The sequence below is a fragment of the Perca flavescens genome, chromosome 4 (assembly GCF_004354835.1).
Source record: "Perca flavescens isolate YP-PL-M2 chromosome 4, PFLA_1.0, whole genome shotgun sequence".
Classification (NCBI taxonomy): domain Eukaryota; kingdom Metazoa; phylum Chordata; class Actinopteri; order Perciformes; family Percidae; genus Perca; species Perca flavescens.
Window position 1 is genome coordinate 21,842,379 of NC_041334.1, and position 21,328 is coordinate 21,863,706.

Below are 21,328 nucleotides of genomic sequence, written 5' to 3' on the forward strand. Positions count from 1 at the left end.
GGTGGATAATTGGCTTCTTAGAACATAAAACATGAGATGGTCAGATGTAATGTGATAAAGTAGATGAACAGCCTATATGTTTTTTTCCTAGTTATTTTATGTATGTCTTATTTGGTCATGTGTATATTTTTTTTTTTTTTTTTTGCCTAAACTCTAAGTTGTTGTCCATTATCCCATCCTCTTTCAGTCACTCTGTTTTCTGATTTGTACTTTTCTGGAGACAGTAACTTTTAAATAAATTCAACACATAAAATTTTTTAAAATAATTTAAAATTATCAGTATTGAGCATTGAATCGTTCTAGAGAGAATTGCGATGCATCAAAGATTGATTATTTGTCCTACCGCTAGAAACTGCTAGCCTGGCTTTGTCAAAAGGTAACAAAACCTCTGATGAAGCAACTACAGACAGACAGACAGACAGACAGACAGACAGATCCAAAAACATGACCTCCTGGGCGGAGGTAATAAAGTATTTTATTAGTACTCTTTAGTAAAGAAGTTTATTATTGCCAAGAAGCCATGCTTTTGATTTGAGTCACACATTTTTACTTATTTTACAAATGTGTCCCCCTTTTTTAAAACTGTGGCCCAGTCTGGCTACCTCATTCAAAACTTGCTAAACCTGCCCCTGCTTTGGAGGTGCTGGTAGGAAGATTTAGTCACATTTGGACGTGACATGTTTCCAGTCTTTATGCTACGCTAAGCCAACCTGCTGCTGACAGTAGCTTCATATTTGCTGTACTGACATGATAGTATCAATCTCCTCATCTTACTCTGAGTAAGAAATTGAATAAGCATATTTCCCAAAATGTTACACTATTTCTTTAACTCAGCTGTATGATAGGACAAACCCAAGCTTCCTGTCTTCTCTGCTCCATTCAGTCCATGGAGGACCTGGAGGACCAGAAGCGTAAGAAGAAGAAGGAGAAGATGACTCTGGGATCCCTGTCGCGGGTGTTCGCTCGAGGCAAGCAGCGCAAGTCACTGGACCCCGGCCTGTTTGATGGTACAGCCACCCCTGATTATTACATAGAGGAGGATGCAGACTGGTGATGCTGTGTGTGTGTGTGTGTGTGTGTGTGTGTGTGTGTGTGTGTGTGTGTGTGTGTGTGTGTGTGTGTGTGTGTGTGTGTGTGTGTGTGCGTGTGTGTGTGTGTGTGTGTGTGTGTGTGTGTGTGTGTGTGTGTGGTGTGTGTGTGTTAAATTTGTGTGGATATACACCTGGCTTTAACTGTGTGTAAAGAGTGTTTTGTGTGTGGGTTTGTCTGGAGGGGGGGAGGGGAGTACATTTTAAAAGAAAAGCCTAAAAGAGACTGCTATTCCCATAAATGTACAGTATATTACCCTTAAATTGTTTGTTTGTAAATTAGATATATATTTATAGATGTACATGTATGCATATGTATATATGTTTACATGCATATAAATATATACATGGGGTTATTATTATGTGTAGAAATGTTTATGCTGTATTATCTTCCAAATGTCTTAATGTTTTATGTTTTTTTATAACTGGAGACTTGAAGGACTGTTGTTCATATGTAAATAGGAGTTATTGTGAAACTAGTGTTTTTACTGTAAATGTCATCTAGCTTTTGTTACTTTACAGTTGCTTTTATCATGCTTTGCAACATTGATTTCTAAGTTTCTTCTTATTCCCAATCTTCCTTGGCCCATGTCTTATTACAAAGGAGATATAATAAGATTGGTTTAAAATTGGCTTAAAAAGAAATTGATCTCTTGGAGTTTAATTTGCCAAATGCTGTTGTTTCAAATTGCTTGTTGGAATCAAAAATAGTACTTTGTTTGAGCGGTATTGCTGGAACAGGATTGCAATCATGTTCACTTTACAAATGCTGGCTCACATTATTTAAACATATCACTGCGTGGGCAGCAGGAAGTTTTTTCATAAAGGGTTCCTCACCCGTTTTATGCTAAACATCATATTATCAGTTACTCTAAATAATGTCTGGGCCAATAAAGGTTTTAGAGTCAATCTTATTTAAAAGAGTCTTATTTGCACAGACCTGAATACACAAACAAAAGATTAACAGTGATGCATATTCAGGCACACCTCTCGTCTTCTGTGGAAACCGTGTGTGCCAAAGTGCTAAACACTCATCTTTAGAAAACCTGCACATCATTCTGTCACTGTCAGCACTAGCCTCGTAAAATTGTTTATGTCTGACTCATTTCTTACTGAGAGCTATCTAACGTGCCAATATGAGACAAAGGAATGTGCATTAAACACCTGCATGATCCCTCTGTGTTGCTTTGATTAGATGTCCATTCATTGCCAATCAAATTAATAGTTTCCACAATCCTGTGTTGCTTCTGTGTTACCTTTTCCTTTTACCAAGTTATCTTTCCTTGCATTATGAATGCACGGTCCCTTTTTCTTTTCTTTTCTAGTTTTTGTTGTGCTTTGTGTAAAATCCCTCCTCATTTCTTGCAAATGTGGCTCTAACAATTCTATGTTAAATGCTTTGTAATTTAGGAGACGTTGAAAAGATTAAATCTATTGAAGTATTTTATTTAAAAAGAAAAAAGACAAAGAAGAGGTAACTTCAAATATGTATCTGCTGCAGCTGTTGCAGCCAGATGTTGAGGAGGTTTTAGCATTTTCAAAAATGAATTATAATTGAAATGAAATCTTATTTTAAAAATAAAACCAGTAACTGAATACATCCTATGTGGCAGTTTTCTGTTCCATGAGTAATCTTGTTCTTGTGTCCCAGTCTAACGTGTCTCTCCCTCGCCTCTGCCATTTCTAATGGCAACTCTCTCCTGCCAGTGAGTAACTCCTCATCTGTGATTACCAGCTGTCTGTTTTTGAACTCTGGGGATTATTCATATCACTCAATTTGTGTCATTTTTTTGGTGGAAACTCTTGAAAAAGAGATGGTGGACTTTGCATGCAACGTTTTTTGTCAGCATGTGGAGACGAATCAGGTAAACACGCAGTTCATCCTGGATTCGTTGGTTCAGTATGAATCAGTGTTTTCCTGTTGTTGAGATGGGCGCTTAATGGGCAGGAGCATGATGTTTTATGAATAATCCCTGTGTCTGTAATACATTATCCTAATGGTCTTAAATACCCTCATAATCATCAGATAGTTATTGAAGTCTTTCAACAACTTTACTAAACATAATACAGTAGTTTTAGAACTCACTCTCATAAAAGAAATAAGTGCATTGTATTTCTGCTGTAGATGGACTCAACCATGACATTTTGTTTACTTTTTTCTTTAATAAACCTGGTAAGCCTTTTCCTTATACAGTACAGTTAAATCAACAACACAGGAAGAGTAGCTCCAGTAAATTATTGTGGCTCCATCTAGTGGCCAAAAGGGGCAATTAAAAGAAAAGCCAAAATTGGACAAAAAGGCTTGAAACTACTTTTCATTCAGCTGACCGATAACTTTAATTGATATAAATAAACATAAGAAAAAGCCAGAAAGACTCTCTTCTGTTTTTGATAAACAAAAACAATTCTGATATTTTAGTGTAGCATCAAATGTGTTGCACTGTATCATTACAAACTGATGTTAAGGTGTATTTTTTTATGGAAACACCCTCTAATTTTGATGTTAACCTTTCTCCAGATGAATCACTTTTTTGATTTCCATATCCCTCTCACCCTGAACCCCTCCTGTATGCCACACCATAACTTCTCCTGACCAATCCAGACTCTGACAGCCTCACACAGCAGAGCCTGTCTGATGGAGAGGAGCAGCTGGATCGCCTCCAGCAGGCGGAGCTCACTCGAAACACATGCATGTCGCTGTGGAGGGCAAGTGCAGTCCAGGCCTGGCTGGAGGTTGTCATGGGAATGCCCATGTACATCCGAGCCTGCTCTGAAAACGTCAAAAGTGGCAAGGTACACCTTTGGTACACAAGTGGCTGTTTGTTTGCTTTGTGCTTGAGAGTGGGCTATGATGCTATTCTTGTTTAAACTGGATTTCTGTTCTTTAGGTGCTGCTAGGCCTCACAGATGAGGATTTGGAGCTGGGTCTGGGTATTAGTAACCCCATTCATCGCAGGAAACTGAGACTGGCCATTGAGGATTACAGGAGAGCTGAAGGAGACCAAGGGTGAGTAGCAGCTAACAAAACTGTTAGTTGTTTGATTAAAAGTTTAATATTTCTTATCAGCAGCAGTACTGTAATTAAGTCTGAGGTACTTGTATTTCCATTTCATGCTACTTTATATTTCTACTCCGCTACCATCCAGAGGGTACTTTTTGTTCTACTACATTTATTTGACAGCTTTGGTTACTGTTGGATTAAACCATCCAACAGTATATACAATAGTTAAAATAATCTCCACCTAGACCAGTTGCAACAGTAAAATGCTACCTGCACCAGTATTAATAATCCAACAATATAATATATATTGGTATAACACTCATAGGGGACATTTGTATCAATTTGAGCACTTTGACACTAAGTATGTTTGGCTTATAATACTAGTAATATTTTTAATACAGGACTTTAAGTTGTAAAGGGGTATTTTCACAGTGTGGTATTGCTACTTTTACTTAAAGTGCTCATATTGTGCTTTTTGGCTTTTCCCCTTTCCTTATTTGTGTTATATATCTTTTTGTGCATGTTATAGGTTTACAAAGTGAAAAAGCCCAAAGTCCACCCCAAAGGGACTTACCATCTCCAACAGAAAACACTGTTCACAAACTGCTCCAAACAGCTCTGTTGTAGTCAAGCCTTTACTTTCGTGACGAACGTGTCACTTTGTAACACACGTTATAATGCTCGCCTAGCTGCTAGCATGGCACAACCTCATACTCTGCAACTGACTAGCTAGCAGTACTTACTGCGCATGTGCGACTCCCAACAAAGATGGTACAGAAGTGAGATGCCTCACTCTGTAGCTAAAACAGAGAGCTCAACACACAGGGTGAAAAGAGGAGCTTTAGCAGTGTGCAGTACAACAAATATATGGTGTTTTCTGAAAATTAAATCACATAAACCTATTCTGGTACAACCTCTAAATACAATTATGAACCTGAAAATGAGGATAATATGAGCACTTTAAGTAAAGGATCTGAAAACTTCTAACTCCGCTGATCATGATGTTTAATCATTTTCTAGACTATCAAAAGCGTCTGAGATGGACCATCACTGGGTTGCAACATCGTGGCTGAGTGACGTGGGGTTACCTCAATACTCGCAGACCTTCCAGACTCATCTAGTGGACGGCCGAGTGCTGAACTCTCTGAGCCGCAGAGACCTGGAGAGATTCCTCAACATCGGTGACCAGTTCCACCAGACCAGTCTGCTCCTGGCAATCCAGCTGTTGCAGATCCTCAATTTTGATAAAGAGGTCAGATTATAGATCGAGTTTCACATGAGAGTAGATGAAAAATACTAAATAGTTGTTCCTCAATCACTGCATTAGGTTATACTTGACTATTCTCACAAAACATTTCATTCCCAATATTATCCACCATAGCTTGGTTGTGCATTATTGCAGCAGGCCCTTTTCCTTCCCTGATCTCTCTTTGTATGTTCACCGGCCCCCGCCACATAAATGCTTGCGCAGTTATCTGTGTGTTGTGTTTTCGCAGGCCTTGCAGGCACAGCAGGCAAAATGTGAGCACCAAGACCGGGACCCCATTGTTTGGACATGTCACAGAGTAATGAAGTGGATCAGAGACATAGACCTCAAGGTGGGTGGGAGGTCAGTGACGGTGTTACACTTCGCTCGGGAGATTTGAAGGACACATTGCAACCAGATACCACATACTAGTTTCTAGGACTCCCTCAGAAATAATGATAGCTTTTTTGTGGTGGTGCCTTGCCACTTCTTAAAGAATACAGAAGAAAAGCACTTAAGAAGATACAATACAAGTGTTTTTCTGGATCCACAATGTCTCTTATTGTGACTTGCTTAGTTTTGGCCAACATGTAACTTTAAAAACTAAAACACTTAGAGGTTTCACCATGACTGTGGTTTTCCCTGTACAAAAGTACAATGTGACTTTTGGTAGGACTGTAGATAAAGTCTGAAGTCTGCCTCTGTGTCGTGCTCTTCAGGAGTTTGCAGACAATCTTCAGGGTAAAGGGATTCATGGAGCTGTGATGGCTCTGGACCCGTCCTTTGACACAGACACCATGGCCAAAGCCCTGGGGATCCCCAGCAACAAACACATGCTGCACCGGCACCTGTACGAAGAGATGAAATCACTCGCCATCCCTCACAGGTGGGTTAAAAACCCTTTAACTCTTGGTGCATACTTTCCCTAAAGTGATTTTGTTCTATGATATTAAAAATATATCCTTAGATTAGGTTATTTTTTGTCTTTACTATATGACCATGTTCTTGTGAATCTTGTGAAATAAATGTGATTATCTAAGGATTAAACTTCAACTTCATGCACATGAATGAACATATCTTGCAATGTCGTGTATTCACAGCAGTTCAGAGCAGGGCAGTGAGGTTGTCGGTTCCTCTTCGCCTGTGGCTGTTAACCGCTTTGCTGAGGAGAGGGTGTCGATGAGAAGATCGGGAAAGGTATCATTTTATTTCATTCATATTACAAAACTATCTGAAGCCCTAATACAATTACACATCTCTCATTTTTGTGATGTATTTCTTTGTATAAAGAACTGTTGAGGTGGGACATGATGACAGAGAGCAATCATTCAAAATTGTCAAATAGTGAGAGAAAGTTTAATTGGTGGAAGGTTTAGAAATGTGGCATTGTTCAGAAGCTGTATTTGTTCAACTACAGTGGTGAGTAGTCCTGCAATTTGTTTCACTTCAATATCAGCTGATATTTGACCGAAGTAGTCATTCAAAAAAAGTGTCAATGTCTTATTTTTAAAAAGAAACTCCACATTCTTTTTTTAATGCCTTTTTTTGATTTTTTCAGAGTCCGCTGAGGTTACGTGCAAACAGCCACTCTGTAGAGCGAGGTCTAGGCTTCCACGGCACCTGCGGCTCTCCGCCCAGAGAGGCCCGAGTTCATGCCGTGCCCCGGGCCAAAGGCAGCCCAATGCATACCTACAAGAGTGTTGAAATCACCAACGTCTGAAACAGCCTCAGCCATCCAGATCACACTGTTGTTTCTATTGTTTACATTGTTATTGTATAGTTGTTTACTACTGAGAGTGACCTGCACTCAGCATCGCTGGACTTTTAAGTGGAAGTCCTAAAGGGGTGTACCACTTGATTTAATAATTCAAATGTATCTTTATTTTGCCCAATATAAGAATAAAACATACTCTGAACAGAAACAAAGATCATTTTTTAACCTGATGGAGCTGTTGTAAATATATTGAAGAGGTAGATTGTTTTGTTTTGTTTTGTCTTTCCAACTAAATGTCCAAATGAGTTTTATATTATGAGTTTATTGAAGGCTTAAGAATAACCTACAAAAATAACTGAACACAGTGTTGTTCTCTTTTGATGCCTTATATAAAATAGGTCTCACAGCACTGATGTTTACTGCTCTTTCAACTATTGCTAACATGTCAGTAAATGATTAATTGTACTTAAGATGTAGGAAAAAAAGGTAATTACAGTATAATTTGCTTTCACTATAGTGATACATATCTGCTGTTAATCTTCTGAGGAGACCTGAACTGTGTCAAGTCAACAGCTCTACATATTTGAGTGTGATGTTGTTTGTTATCACAGTTTTTAATCATTACTGTAATATATAGTAAACCTTAGTTTAAAACATTAAAATATATTACATTTGGAGGAGCTAAAATTGGCAAAATGTGCAATTTTTATGACAATCTTTAACATGAATTATATCTTTTGAAAACTGGTATTAAAAAAAATTCCTCTTCTCATTAGTGTTACATAATGTAATATTTTAATTAAAGAACTGAAGTTGTTTTTTCTTTTGAATGTGAAGGTTGATGAATTTAGTTTTCACAAAGCTCTTCCCATTTACAATATGTAGATTAAACATACAGTTTAATGTTCAGTTTTGAAAGTGATGTGTTCAAAAATGCAAACAAATGATCTTCACATGTTTATACTGTATGAGCACTGAAGAAAAGGCAATGCTGTTAATTATATTATGCACTTAATTGAGAGAATGTAATGGTATATTTTGTACAGTTGAATCATGTTTTATCTGACACAGTTATATAAAGTTTGCTCCTGAGCATGAAAACACACGTATGAAATATCACAGGGACACACTGTGTGCAACAGAATGCCTGAGGTCAATCCAAATAGTAGAAAACAGGTTTGTCTCCCTGCCACTTTCTGGGCGTCTCCTCCAGTCACCAATACGGGACGATTAGGCCAGTTCAAACCTGTATACCCTGTATGGAAACAGAAGGGGAGGACTCAAATGGGGTTCACTTTTTAATATGACTTCACCCAGCTGTCAGAGCTTTTCATGTACATCAACAATAAAGGTGAAATTATTGTCAACTCATATACATCATAGGCCTGTTATTTATTTAAGGATTAAATCTTTGTCAAAACAAACAAGGATGTTATTATCCTGTGAAGACTTTGGAAGATAGACTATGTATTTTTAGTGCAGAGTGGTGTGCAGATTTATGATATTTCAAAAAATATGATCAGAATTTGACCAAGTGTCACATTAGCTTGTTGATTAGTATGTTATAGTAAGTTTCTGAATTGAATAATGCATCAACATGCATTTTGTCCCCCTATGATTGTTCAACCTTCAGATGAGTGATGACACACATTGACACCTTAGAGCTACCCACTACAACTATGTTGAGGATAACTTTAAACAAGTAAAGTAAAAAAAAAATTATAAATAAACTATTGTTATATTGTATTACTCAGGATAAACAGACCATAATTAAATGTTGAACAACCACAGTCTCTATCTTCTGGCCTCTGAGCAGAGTAGGTGGGGGTCAAAGGGCCTCAGAGGGGAGAGCGTTGCTCTATCAGGGTTAGGTTTATTAACTATAGCCTAAAGGAAATGTGTGTGTGTGTGTGTGTGTGTGTGTGTGTGTGTGTGTGTGTGTGTGTGTGTGTGTGTGTGTGTGTGTGTGTGTGTGTGTGTGTGTGTATGTGAGTGTGTGCCTGTCAGTCGGCTGTCAGTCAAGTGAAGAGTGAAAGAAGCATTAGCACAATGTACTTAAATGTCTGCAGTGTTACCAGATTTCTTGGTCAATGTATTAGTAAAATGTATTTTCCTCTGAAGTACAAGTACACAGTAATTAAGTCAGTAGTATCAGTTGGGTTGCATATCAAGTGCTTTGGGGTCTTCTGTAAGTTATTTGGGGGTCTGTGGTTTTGTAGAAAGCTGCAAGCAGCAATACCAGAGGCCAAGCAATCGGCCCGTTCCAAAACAGGCACGTTTCAAACGGGATATGACTATTATTATTCAAGTTTAATCAATGTATTGCATCTGTTTCCGGGTGTGTCCTTGTCCCACTTTGTGCCTAGAGGAAGTTTACGGGAGCGGCGCTAGGACCAAGCGGAAAACAGGTCACAGACACATTTTACATGGGAGAGGTTTCACTTCGGCTGGAATTTGAACAAAGTTCCTCTTAAAATCATTGTGGCGGTAAACTTTGTATTTAAAAAAAGAAAAAAAGAAACGCTTTGTGATCTAAAACCCTAATCTCAGTTGACCGGGGCGTCAGTTGCGTCTATGTCTTCTTCCGTTTTTTCACCTGTGATCTTCCTGAAAACACCTGCGTGATTCAGGTAACTCACCGGTGAAGAGGGAAGTTCTTGGGCACTGAGCGGCGAAAAGGTAAGGCCTCTTCCAGATCACCTTCACCACGTTAGACCATAACCAAGACCACTATCACATTAAACAGAGCTTGTAGATGGGCTGTGAGTTTGTCTCTATGAGGTGTTGACTCAGAGCTGTGTCCGGATAAGTTGATTTTTTAGCGTGGCTGCTGTGATGGGGCGGGTCCTCCCTCTGAGGTCCGTTTCTACAAACAATAAAGGCGCTGGCTGAAGGACAGACACACTCCAGTAGGCTAATATTTCACTGGATGTTACCCATGTTACCCATGGCCTGTGGTTATAAGAGGAAAGACTGTTTTTATTTTTATTTTTTTAATGCTCGAAATGTCCTAATGTTGAACAGGACACACCCATGCGCACTGTGCAGCCTGTAACACGCAGAACAGCTCGAGGTTCGTGTGTTATTGCAAAGAAGAAAGGAAGCCATTAGAGAGGACACAGAAGGTCAGCATGCAAACTGACAGAATCCCAGACCACGGCGCAGTGATACCATACTGTCACCATATGTTGGCCTTGATAATGACTACGGTTATACCCAGTGCATGTGGTTCTACAGTACATGTATGTGTACGCGTGTGTGTTGATGCAGCTGAGGAGGAAAACCGGCCACTAAACAGCAGAGTCATTTTCAATACACAGAAATCCTAAATATGATGTTTTGTTCAGTGGCATGTGCACCAAATCAACTACATCTACTGGGAATCAACAGGTACAGACTACTGATCCAATAGCAGTGCTCTCCTTTTCCACACATTTAAAATCTGTATCACTGGAATCATTTTAATATATGACTGAACTCAACATCCCAACAATGTTGCTAATAATGTTTTCCCAATACTAATATATTGTAATCTGACGCACATTTGAAATAATCTATAAAATCAATTTCAATTTGATGTTCAATGCAATGAACTGTATTACTGTTACACACTATGTATCTTTATTTTATTTTTGATTGGGCAGCATTCTCCAATCACTAATTGCTGGTCATAATTGGGCTTTTTCTTTCTTGGAAAAAAAAAACTTCTTTAATCATCACCAACACAGCAAAACTTCACTTTCTAAGACTTTACTGTCCCACTCAACACTGTCCCCCTTAAAACAACGGAAGGAAGGAACTCAAATTACTCTTGAGGCAGATTGTTATATTTAAACATCTTTTTGTAAAACAATATTATGATATGATAGATAATCAATCAAATATAATCAAATTATCGCCTATAGTATCATCCTTTTCAACACAGATGCCGTGTGTGGGCCATCGGTTTAATGTCAATGGACCTTTTTCACAGCAGACATTGTGACTTGTCATAGTAGGAAAAGCACATCTGAAATTGATAACCTCAACGATGGCTCAATTCCATCAAGTGTCCCAGTAAGATATTTCAGTGAGTCAGCATGCACAATACCAGGGCCTGTCCTAAGTGGAATGCAGCCATCATTAATGGTTTTGAATACACCTGTGCTTTTCCTACTATGACATGTAAACATGTCTGCCGTGAAAAAGGTCTATAAGCCATTAAATAGCCAAAAGCTGAACTGGCAGGAAGAAGAGAAGTGAAATGTCTGCATGGTAACAAAGGAAACACCTGCTTTAGTATCACAAGGAAATGTACTGTGATACTGGTGCCAGTGTACCAATAACCTATTCCACAGACTACATCATGATTAACAGGAGAATCGATTCTTTGATTGTCCTCTACCAGTCATCAGCTCTTCCAGCCTCTTTGAATCATTCAGGACCCCTAGCCCGCCCATCCCATAATTTCTTTGGCATAACAAGAGGACAGAAGCTTAATTGCAGGGTGTGCTTTGTACGAAGGGTTGGCCTAATTAATTTACATCCAAACACAATGATGACATGTTTTGAATACTTATCCCTTAAATAATAAATGACGTCTGTTCATGTGTCATCTGTGTGTCAATACTGTCCTGAGAATAGAGCAGCAGGTGGTGGCTCACTAATGACGGATGACAAAAGCGGTATTGTTTTTACCACACCTGCTGTCGTAAAGATCTTTTCTAGCGCGTGCTGGCTGGAAAACAATATATCCACGTTTAAACCGTTTTATACGTGAATATCGTGGATAAATACTATATCCACGATAGATACACAAATCTGCCGTTATCTAGGAATATTAACAATAACAAAGGCAACAATAATGTGCCCGATGCAGCAAAAAATATGTCCATGGGAGGAATGCATGTATTGCCCACTGTATTACTGAGTAAGCGTTACCGGGAGGTCATTAGTTGCGATTAATTATTTGCTCAGACAGGAAATCATTAATTTACAATAAGAGAATACGCTACAGATGCATCGTTGCATTTCAAGTGTTGCATACGGTAACGTAGCCTACTTTGGATGTATTGTGAGCTAAACCGGGTATCACTGTCACTGTGTCATGAGCCAAAGCATTAGCAACAGTTTGTTATAGCAACCAACGTAATATTAATAATAATGATAACTTTGATTTATATAACACTTTTTATGAAACCCAAGGACACTTAACACAAGTACAGGGGGACAAAAAGAAACACGCACTGAAAAGAAATAAAAACTGGGCGCTAAATGGAAGGGGGACTTAATTTAATAAATTACTGATTTACAACCACATCTTGCATTGTAAAGTTATTTTATGAATGAAATAGATATATTACATAGCTGAGGGCCAATTCAGGATCTGTTTTGTAGGGCTGTCCTCGACTAAAGAAATTCTTAGTCGACTAACACTTATACGATTTATCGATTAGTTGATTTAATTGACAGAGCTGTGCGCTTTGAGAGGTGGTTAAGACTAGAAAAGCACAATATAAATGTAGTTAATTAACCATCTGTAAAACTGAGTTTCTCCACCATTAATCCTGCAAAAGCACCACTTTAAATCTTGTGTTTAAAACACAATTAGGCCTATATAAAGAAATCTTCTGCTATGTTTTACCTGACTGGATACTCAAATACAGGCTTTTCCAGTGTTATACCAAAAGCTGTGACCCATCAGAATGTGTAACTGATGAGATTGTCTGCCTGCCATTAATCATTTTGTGACTTTGCAGGAAAAATTGGACCCGGGCAAAGGCATTATTAAAAACTATATAAAAATAGTGTTCTTTTCACTGTTAGTCTCGTTCGCTATTACATGTCATTTATGATCATCAAATGGAAAATTAAACAGTATCAGAAAAATTAAAAAGTTCCTCGTAGCTACTTTTAAGGTGCACACAGCAGCACCTTTAGTGCCAATGTAGCATTTTATAAACACTGCAGCACAACATTGTTGCTGACCAGGTGTTGTCCAGATGCAGTGTTTTTACGGCCACAGTCTACTGTTTTTGTTTTAAATGAATACATCCTGCAGGATGTCATTATTTGAACACGTTTCCGAACACTTGACCATGGCTTTAGTCATCTGTGCTGTGTTGTGTGACCACTGTTTAACACACAACTCACGTTAATAGAGGCAGTAGAGGCAATCTGTAATGCTTTACAGCAGTGGTGGTTCCTAATCTGATGGTTCAAGATGGTTCATTTCCCTCCAAAATCCTATTTCAGCTACACAAAAAATACTAGCTAGTTTACTCTTTAGCCCTCTAAAATGTATTCTCAAATTAAACAATTTGAGAAAGAAAAATAACTCTGGTTGAAGTAACGCAGCGTGTAGACATACGCAACCTGTATCAAGGGGTTCCAAGTAGATAATGCTGTTTTAAAGGGTGACGAGGAGAAACATTTTTAAAGTGAACTGTTTTATTCTAAGAATGTCTGGAAAAAAAAAAGAGTCTCACCCTAGTTGGACGTACCCTATAAAATGCGTGTATACAGGACATTTTCAGCATAATTGCCCCATGTGCCTGATGCCCCTCACCTTCCGCCCTCTGTCTGTTGCCGTTCTCAAATTCTGCTTCAAACTTCCAGCTAGCAAGCCACACTGAAGAAAATGTGGATTGTGCAATAAGGCAGCTCTGCTTGGTTCTTTTGGGGAATAATTGTAAAGATTTACAAGAAATATGTTTATGCCATTTACTATCTAACTGGGATGTTTTGTGACCGATTGGTAGTGATTGCTGTAAACCAAGTACCCACGGCAATACACTGGTAAGAGCATATTACGTTTAACTGTGTATCCAGCTAATTCAAATAGCTCACGTTACTGGATTGTGTTAATAGTTAACTTCATTTAATATTGTATGTGGTGTTTTCTTTTGTGGAGTGCAAATGTTTAACCCAAAACAAGTCTACCCAAGACCATTTTGCAGAGCAACCGTCTCTTCATCTGGAGTTTATTTTCGGCCCAAGACGATTGTGATTGGTTTAAAGAAATCCAAACAACCCAGAGCGTTTTTCTCTCCTTTCCAAGAACCTATTTGTGTTGAGGAGCCAGACCTTACTCCACAGCGCTGTGGAAATGGGAATCGCAATGCGAGACTACACGCAGAGAGACACGATAACCTGAAAAAAGTACAGTTTAAATACACCACCTCTCTGACACAGTCTCAACCAAAAAAAAAGCTTCAAAAAGTAGCTGTTTGCAGGCTTGTTATATTGAATTGCATGAAATTGTACAAGCGTTCATGCTATTTTGGCCACGTTCTAAACTGTTCCATTGTGGGGTTTTTTAATGAATGTTGAGTATTATATTATGATTATACCATCATCATTACCATGGCCATTTCTTTTGTCACTACATTCTTTGAGTGTGAGTCATTCCCCTCAATGAAACTCGCTCTGCTGTCATGTTAAGACATGTGTGGAGCTACCACTGCACATGTTGTTTAATTATAACCTGTTTTCTTGTTATCCTGCCCTCTCATTCTGTTGCTCAAAAATGTAGCAGTCTTAGCACATTTATGCAAACCATGAATTAAGTAATTTATGAACAGTTGCAACCAGATTTATTACAGCGACAATCAAAAGCATAATGCAGAAATTCAGTCAGGACAGGTTTTAATTGTTAATTAAATTGAAACACTTTTTAGTTTGACGACGAGGCTCTGCTAATGTGACGCCTAGAGTCCCAGAGATAACAAACTCCCCCGACAGAGCCTGAGATGTAAAACATTTGAACGTGACCACACATTGAAAAACACAATCAAAATTCACATGCTGCAAACTAAATGCTGTGATACAGAAGAAGGCTGGGGAGGTGGCAGTGAGGTTAAATTGCTATAGCATGCAGTGGTGTGGCAGGAAGGGTGTCACATGTTGTGCAGATTGAAAAATAAATGAAAATGAAATGAAAAAAATAAAAATGATTATCAAATGTGTATATGGACCACCTAGTGTTAAAGATGGGTCTTAGTGGTAAAATGGGATTGATGGTTTATGAACTATGTCACTAAAGCTGAAGCAGATGTTGATTCATCGATAAGTCAAATGCCAGAGAATTAATCAGCAACTATTGATAATTGATTAAGTTTGAGTTTAGTCATATTTCAAGCAAAGACGGCAAACATTTTCTCATGTGAGCATTTTTTGCTGCTCTTTGTTAGATATCATTGCAATTTTGGTTTTGGACTGTTAAATTGGACAAAACAAGACATTTGAAGATGTTACCTTGGGTTCTGGGAAACAGTAATTGGCATTTTTTTTTGCAAACTTTGCAATTTATAGACAAAAACAACTAATTGATTAAATAAGAAATTAGTCTGCAGATTAATCGATAATGGCAATGTGACTAAATCTACAAAGTGTAAAAAAAAACAACTTAAGTTTTCATAATAAGCAGTAAAGTTAGGCGGGTGAACAGCATGGCTACAATACATCATTGCCCAAACACATTACTTTTATCATTTTACATTATTACAGTATGACTGCTTTTTACGGTTTATATCTCTATAACTGTACTGGTGGTCCTCTTGTTGCAGTTTGTCCTGCAGGGATGTGTTCCAGTCGGGGTATATGCGGCGACAACAATCGTCCTAACAGATCCTCTGGCTCGGAAGGCTCCGGTTCAGGCGCTCACTATGCCCTTTGCGCCCTGGGAGTAGGACTCATCGCCCTGGGTATCGTCATGATTGTGTGGACTGTTATACCGAATGGAGAGGCCCCGACCCGGTCCCCCACCCCATCAGGCAACTCCACCACAGGACCTGACGGCAAAGATCATGGGGAGGTCAACGACACCAAATCTTCAACAGTGGCTATGGTGCTGGTTGGCGTTGGGGCAGCCATGCTGTTTTTATCTATTTTCCTTGGTGTGAGGGGCAAGAGGAGACGACGCAATGCAAGTAGGACGCCAGCGGCAACAGGAGTCCCCCTTGTGACCCCTGTGGAACGGCAGCAGGAGTTAGCGTAAGTACTCAGATTTTTCTTAGATGATGAAAATATTTGGAAACATATGGCAAACAAAGTTATTGCTTTACAGGTCTTAAATATAAATATTTCAACCTAGAATATTTAAAGCCACTTTGTTTTAGGATTTAAAGGCCCTTACTTGGCATTCCCCCCAAAACCGACCCAGGAACAAATGAATGTGCTAAAAGCAACATCTAGATTGCACCAAATTGTCATTGGGATTATTTCATGTTTGTAGAAACAAAATCTTCTGCCATCAGAATCATTTGAAAGATGCTATTCAGCTTGGCTCTATGGAGCTTTTTAGCATCTTTCAGCTCATTGTTTTTGTTTCACGTGACACATGTTTTGGTTCAGTCTCACAGCTCTCATAGCCTTGTTTTGGCCACAGCAGGCAGCTGTACACCAACTGCTCAGCACCAGACAACAGTCAGACAGAGTTAGCTACTTTCTAGTAAACCTAGTGGAGCATTTAGCAGTAAAGAGCCATATAAATGAGTTGCCTCAGGAGTTGGTGGAGACTAAAACCAGAGTAAAAGAGAGTGAATATTGGACTTACATTTGACAGGTGGACCCAAACCTGTCTCCAAATGATGAATGATGATGTTGTTCAGTATCTGCTGGATGAAAAAATGTATTACTGTTTGGCAAAAAAAAAAAGCTGTTGAAAGTTTGATTTTTTTCTCATGTGTTTTATACTGCACTTTCTCACTGAGGCTCACCTCTTGCATTCTTTTGCAGAGCTGCAGCACAAACGGCACACAACGTGCCGAGCTATGAGGAGGTCGTTGGCAGTAACAACTACCCCGTCCGCCAGAGCAACCTTCGCCATAGCACCTCCCAGCTGCCGTCCTACGAGGACATCATAGCTGCTGTGGAAAACGAGGGAACAGAGCCCAATGACAACCCCACCGAGGACACCCCTCTTAATGATGCCACACCAGCTCCAGCTGAACCTGCCGCTGAGCACCAGGCTAACCCTCCTGGCCTTACATCAAACAACAGCCTGCCCACTCGCAGCAGCAGCCGGGCCAGCCGTTTACTACGGCCCCTCCGGGTGAGGAGGATCAAGTCAGACAAACTGCACCTGAAGGACTTCCGCATCCAAATCCGCAGCCCCACACACAATCCAGTGACCATTGAACCCATCACTCCACCACCGCAGTACGACAATAAGATGCCTGAATTAGGGTAGTGTCTTTCACTAATTGCCTGCTCCCAATGAATAAAAATATCTCTGTGTTAAATGGACTAATGATAACATTTCTGAGAACCCATTTTCAAGGTTGGTATTTAGTAGGTTAAATGTGGCTGCGAGCAGCGTGATGGAAGCCTGAAATGAGAACATTGTTTTTATTACAGTAGCTTGTGATCGGCTTATTTATTCTTTTAATAAGCATAACTACGTCTGTGTGAAAGGATCGGATGTCAAAGTTGAGATTTTGTTTTAGACATGCCATAACTTATGTCAAACATGGGGCAAAGTATGTGTTGAACTAGACAAAACCCTAAACTCTTATACATGTTTTTCAGCTTACCAGGAATTAATGTTACTGTATGTTGATTCTAATTATTTGTGGAAAAATGTAAACCAGATTGTTGTGATGCAAAAGGAAAACTAATTTCCTGAGCGATTTTAAAGTGGTATTAAGTATCATAAGCATTAGATGTGCAATCTTTATGTGATTTGTAACTAAAGGAAATGCACTAAGGCCAAGAATGTACGATGTGTTTTGTAAGTTGTTTTTAAATCTAGTGTCTTAAACAAACTGTTTTTTGAAAATGAAAATGCCATCTGTATGACGTCCAGTGTGAACTGCAAAATACTGGAAACACTGGAAACGGTTATTATAAAAACTGGAGGAAAACTATTAAATATTCTGGTATGGGATGTTAACAATTAAACATGCATTGCTTCATAGGACTTTTATAAGTATTTAGATGTGTAAATGTTGTGTGTAGTGGTGAATAAATGTTTTTTTTCATTTAATTTAGGATCGTGTCAAGATTTTATATTTTTGTTGCAAAATGTTACTGTAAATGAGTTGTGTTGTGTATGTTAAAATTCCATTAATTTCCATGTGTCTTAATGTTCATTGGTTAATTGTTAGCGCCCTCCCGTGGTTGAAAAGGGCACACAAGAAGAATTGCATATGTATGAGTATGGGGAAATGTTATCAATGTCAAGTAAATTGGTGGGTATTTTGATGAATTTCAGATAACTTCTCACTATCAGTTATATAGGATTTATGATAGTGTAATTGGTATGTAATTTATATTTGAGTTTTTGAGAGTGATATTTTATCCTTAGTTGCATTGAAATCTACACTAATTAAATGTTATCTCCATAATGTATCCCAAAGTTATATTCTAATTACAATAATGCTTCTTTGTGATTTTAAACACATTTGAAAGAATGAGACACAATTATGAACAACAAGATAACATTAGTGTGCCTTTTTTCTTTACTGCCATTTCTATTCTCAGGCGTAAAAAAATGTATTCAATGCAGAAAACATCCCCTATGTGTGATATTCTATTACACAATATATCATCAGATTAATGGTTATGCATTCATGTGCAAGAAGCATTTTAAGTTGCAGTTGGTCAAGGTGGAGATAATTGTAATTGATTTATATTTAACTATTTAACTATTTATAGTTTAATCTATAGCATTGCATCATATTTCATGAACTGATCATTTGTTTTGTATTTTAAGTCTTAATCTGTAAAGTAACAAACGTGTCAAATGTGTAAATGTAGTGAAGTAAAAAGTACAACATTTTCCTCTGAAATGTAGTGAAATTGATGTATGAAGTAGAATAAAATGGAAATACTCAAGTAGCCTAAAATATGACTGTATGTAGAGTACTTGACTATTAATGCACTTAGTCACCTTTCACCACCACGTTTTGGTTTCAGATTGACCTTCTTAAGCAAAATATACAGTGCATTTAGATCATCTCATTTTAAATTTACATGTTCCAAAAAGTTTCTAAAGAAAGACAAAAATGCTGACCTGCAAGGCTTTAACATCTGAAATACTGAAATTTATTTTTGTATTTCCAACATAAATTTTCCTAAGCTCCACCCTCCCCTCGGTTCAGAGGTTTTTTTCTTTTTTTAATGTGCAGCTGCCATGTAGCAGAGGGAGGCACAGCTGGCTGAGGGAAGAGCCAGCCCGGGGAGTCAGTCACATTCCTGGCTGGGATTCAATGACTGAACCAGACACAAACAAACAGAGAGGGCGAGAGAGAGAGAGAGAGAGAGAGAGAGAGAGAGAGAGAGAGAGAGAGACTCACACATTGAGTGAGTGGGGAGACAGACTGAGAGTACGCCAGACGGAGCAAACGAGGCATATTTCGAGCGCACATTAGGAGTGCGTAAAACCGCAGGAGCGCATAGAAACACGGTAGGCTACCCGGTGTGATTATACGTTGGATAATACAAGTTTTAAGTCTAGGAGTTGTCGACTGTAATTGCGTCTGCTTACAACAGCCCTTGCAAATTCAGCAGCGTCAGTTTTGTGAATGGACGCGCTGGGAAGCTTCTCCGGTGACATGGAAATGCGCGTTATTGAGCGTGTAGCCGGATGCTGAGGACGCCCGATTCGATAAGTCAATTTCAGCTTTCATTTTGAGTTTTGAACTCTCTTTTCCAAACGGCGACAACATGGAGGGCACGAGCTTTCAACCCCATCCCGGACTTCAACAAACTCTGAAGCAGTTTCATTTGAGTTCCATGCGCTCTCTCGGCGGACCGGCGGCGTTCTCCGCTCGGTGGCACCAGGACTCGTTCTTCGGTAAAGATGGAAAATCTGTTGAGTTGATGCTCACCCTGCCGGCTCAGACACCTCCAGTGATGTCCGGTCCACTTTTCATCCCGTCCGACCGCTCCACGGAGAGGTGCGAGACGGTCCTGGAGCGGGAGCCCATCTCCTGCTTCGTGGTCGGTGGCGAGAAGCGGTTGTGCCTGCCGCAGATCCTCAACAGCGTCCTGAGAGATTTCTCCCTCCAGCAAATCAACTCGGTGTGTGATGACCTGCACATCTATTGCTCCAGGTGCACGGCAGACCAGCTGGAGATTCTTAAAGTGGTGGGTATCCTGCCCTTCTCGGCTCCGTCCTGCGGGCTGATCACTCAGACGGATGCTGAGCGCCTCTGCAACGCTCTCATTTACGGCGGTACTTACCCTCCTCACTGCAACAAGGAGTTAGGCTCCCTGGAGTTGGAGCGAACCGAGAAGAGTTTCAAAGTCTATCATGAATGCTTCGGCCGGTGTAAAGGCTTGTTTGTCCCGGAACTGTACACCGGCCCGAGTGCCGCCTGCATCCAGTGCATGGATTGCAGACTCATGTTTCCTCCTCACAAGTTTGTGGTCCACAGTCACAAGAAACTCGAGAACCGGACGGTCCACTGGGGATTCGACTCCGCAAACTGGCGGGCTTATGTGCTCTTAGACCCGGACTACACCGGAAAAGAGGAGAAGAGTCCCCTGGAGCAGCTGCTTAAAGAGTTAAAAGGAAAATATGACCTGACGGGCAAGCGGTCCAGTAAATCATGCAGAGTAAGTCGGATCTGCTTCACCTTATTATAAAGCATCACTTATTGTCTTTGAAGTGTTTTGTTTTTATATGTGGATATTTCAACAGCCTCAGGCCTACTACAGCATCTGCATTCATTAACATTCATTTTGAGGAGGCTTCCTTCTCATCAAGCATGTCATTGTCTTCTTTGATTGCTTGTTTGTATATTTTCAAGTGTTGCCAGTCTTATTAGGCACCCCAGAGTTAATGCAAATCGCATGTCACATCACATCTTTCTGTGTGCGGGCGAGTGTGTGTGTGTGTGTGTGTGTGTGTGTGTGTGTGTGTGTGTGTGTGTGTGTGTCACTCACCTCATATATGTCTGAAAGCGGTGACACTGAAGCCTCTAACCATCAGATGACGCACCTCAGCATCCCTCCCATCCTCCAAAAGTCACTGGTCCATCCCCCACCCCTCAGGGTTACCCAAGGGCATCTGCATTATGATAAATGGAGTCCCGATGATATATTTTATTAGTGTGAGAGGGGAGAGGGGGGCTGGGAAGCCTATTATGGTGCCACGAGGTGGGGAAGGGGATAAGAGTTTAATGAGGTTTGGGATACGGAAATGTGTGTGTGTGTGTGTGTGTGTGTGTGTGTGTGTGTGTGTGTGTGAGAGAGAGAGAGAGAGAGAGAGAGAGAGAGAGAGAGAGAGAGAGAGAGAGAGAGAAAAGGTAGGGCTGGTCAGGATAGGATAAGATATGAATGTGTGTGTGTTT

The 21,328-nt window shown here is 39.7% G+C and overlaps 4 protein-coding genes across 9 annotated transcripts in view; all 4 read left to right on the plus strand.

Annotated features, from left to right (window-relative positions):
* The window catches only part of LOC114554756 (kazrin-like), a 108,790-nt gene extending 107,665 nt beyond the window's left edge, over positions 1 to 1,125 (plus strand). For 3 of the 5 annotated variants that reach the window (XM_028576775.1, XM_028576777.1, XM_028576779.1), the window contains one exon: positions 884 to 1,125. In XM_028576775.1, coding sequence (XP_028432576.1) covers positions 884 to 1,054 — 171 coding nt within the window. In that variant the 3' untranslated portion in view covers positions 1,055 to 1,125. The remainder of the gene's footprint in view (positions 1 to 883) is intronic. The other 2 variants (XM_028576776.1, XM_028576778.1) reach the window with 1 other exon arrangement.
* Positions 1,126 to 3,350: 2,225 nt separating this feature from the next.
* Positions 3,351 to 7,754, plus strand: LOC114554757 (kazrin-A-like). Of its 2 annotated transcripts, none has more exons than XM_028576780.1 (7): positions 3,351 to 3,881; positions 3,977 to 4,095; positions 5,110 to 5,341; positions 5,586 to 5,687; positions 6,055 to 6,221; positions 6,436 to 6,532; positions 6,894 to 7,754. In XM_028576780.1, the coding sequence occupies exons 1-7, from the start codon at positions 3,780 to 3,782 to the stop codon at positions 7,053 to 7,055; spliced, it is 981 nt and encodes a 326-aa protein (XP_028432581.1). In that variant the 5' UTR covers positions 3,351 to 3,779; the 3' UTR covers positions 7,056 to 7,754. The 2 variants fall into 2 exon arrangements, with proteins under 2 accessions (XP_028432581.1, XP_028432582.1); XM_028576781.1 differs by having other exon boundaries at positions 6,439 to 6,532.
* A 1,667-nt stretch (positions 7,755 to 9,421) lies between these two features.
* Positions 9,422 to 18,637, plus strand: tmem51b (transmembrane protein 51b). The gene is made up of 3 exons (XM_028575836.1): positions 9,422 to 9,728; positions 15,596 to 16,022; positions 16,767 to 18,637. The coding sequence occupies exons 2-3, from the start codon at positions 15,610 to 15,612 to the stop codon at positions 17,218 to 17,220; spliced, it is 867 nt and encodes a 288-aa protein (XP_028431637.1). The 5' UTR covers positions 9,422 to 9,728; positions 15,596 to 15,609; the 3' UTR covers positions 17,221 to 18,637.
* Positions 18,638 to 19,326: 689 nt separating this feature from the next.
* skib (v-ski avian sarcoma viral oncogene homolog b) overlaps positions 19,327 to 21,328 on the plus strand; it is a 35,059-nt gene continuing 33,057 nt past the window's right edge. The window contains exon 1 of the mRNA XM_028575837.1: positions 19,327 to 20,591. Coding sequence (XP_028431638.1) covers positions 19,698 to 20,591 — 894 coding nt within the window. The 5' untranslated portion in view covers positions 19,327 to 19,697. The remainder of the gene's footprint in view (positions 20,592 to 21,328) is intronic.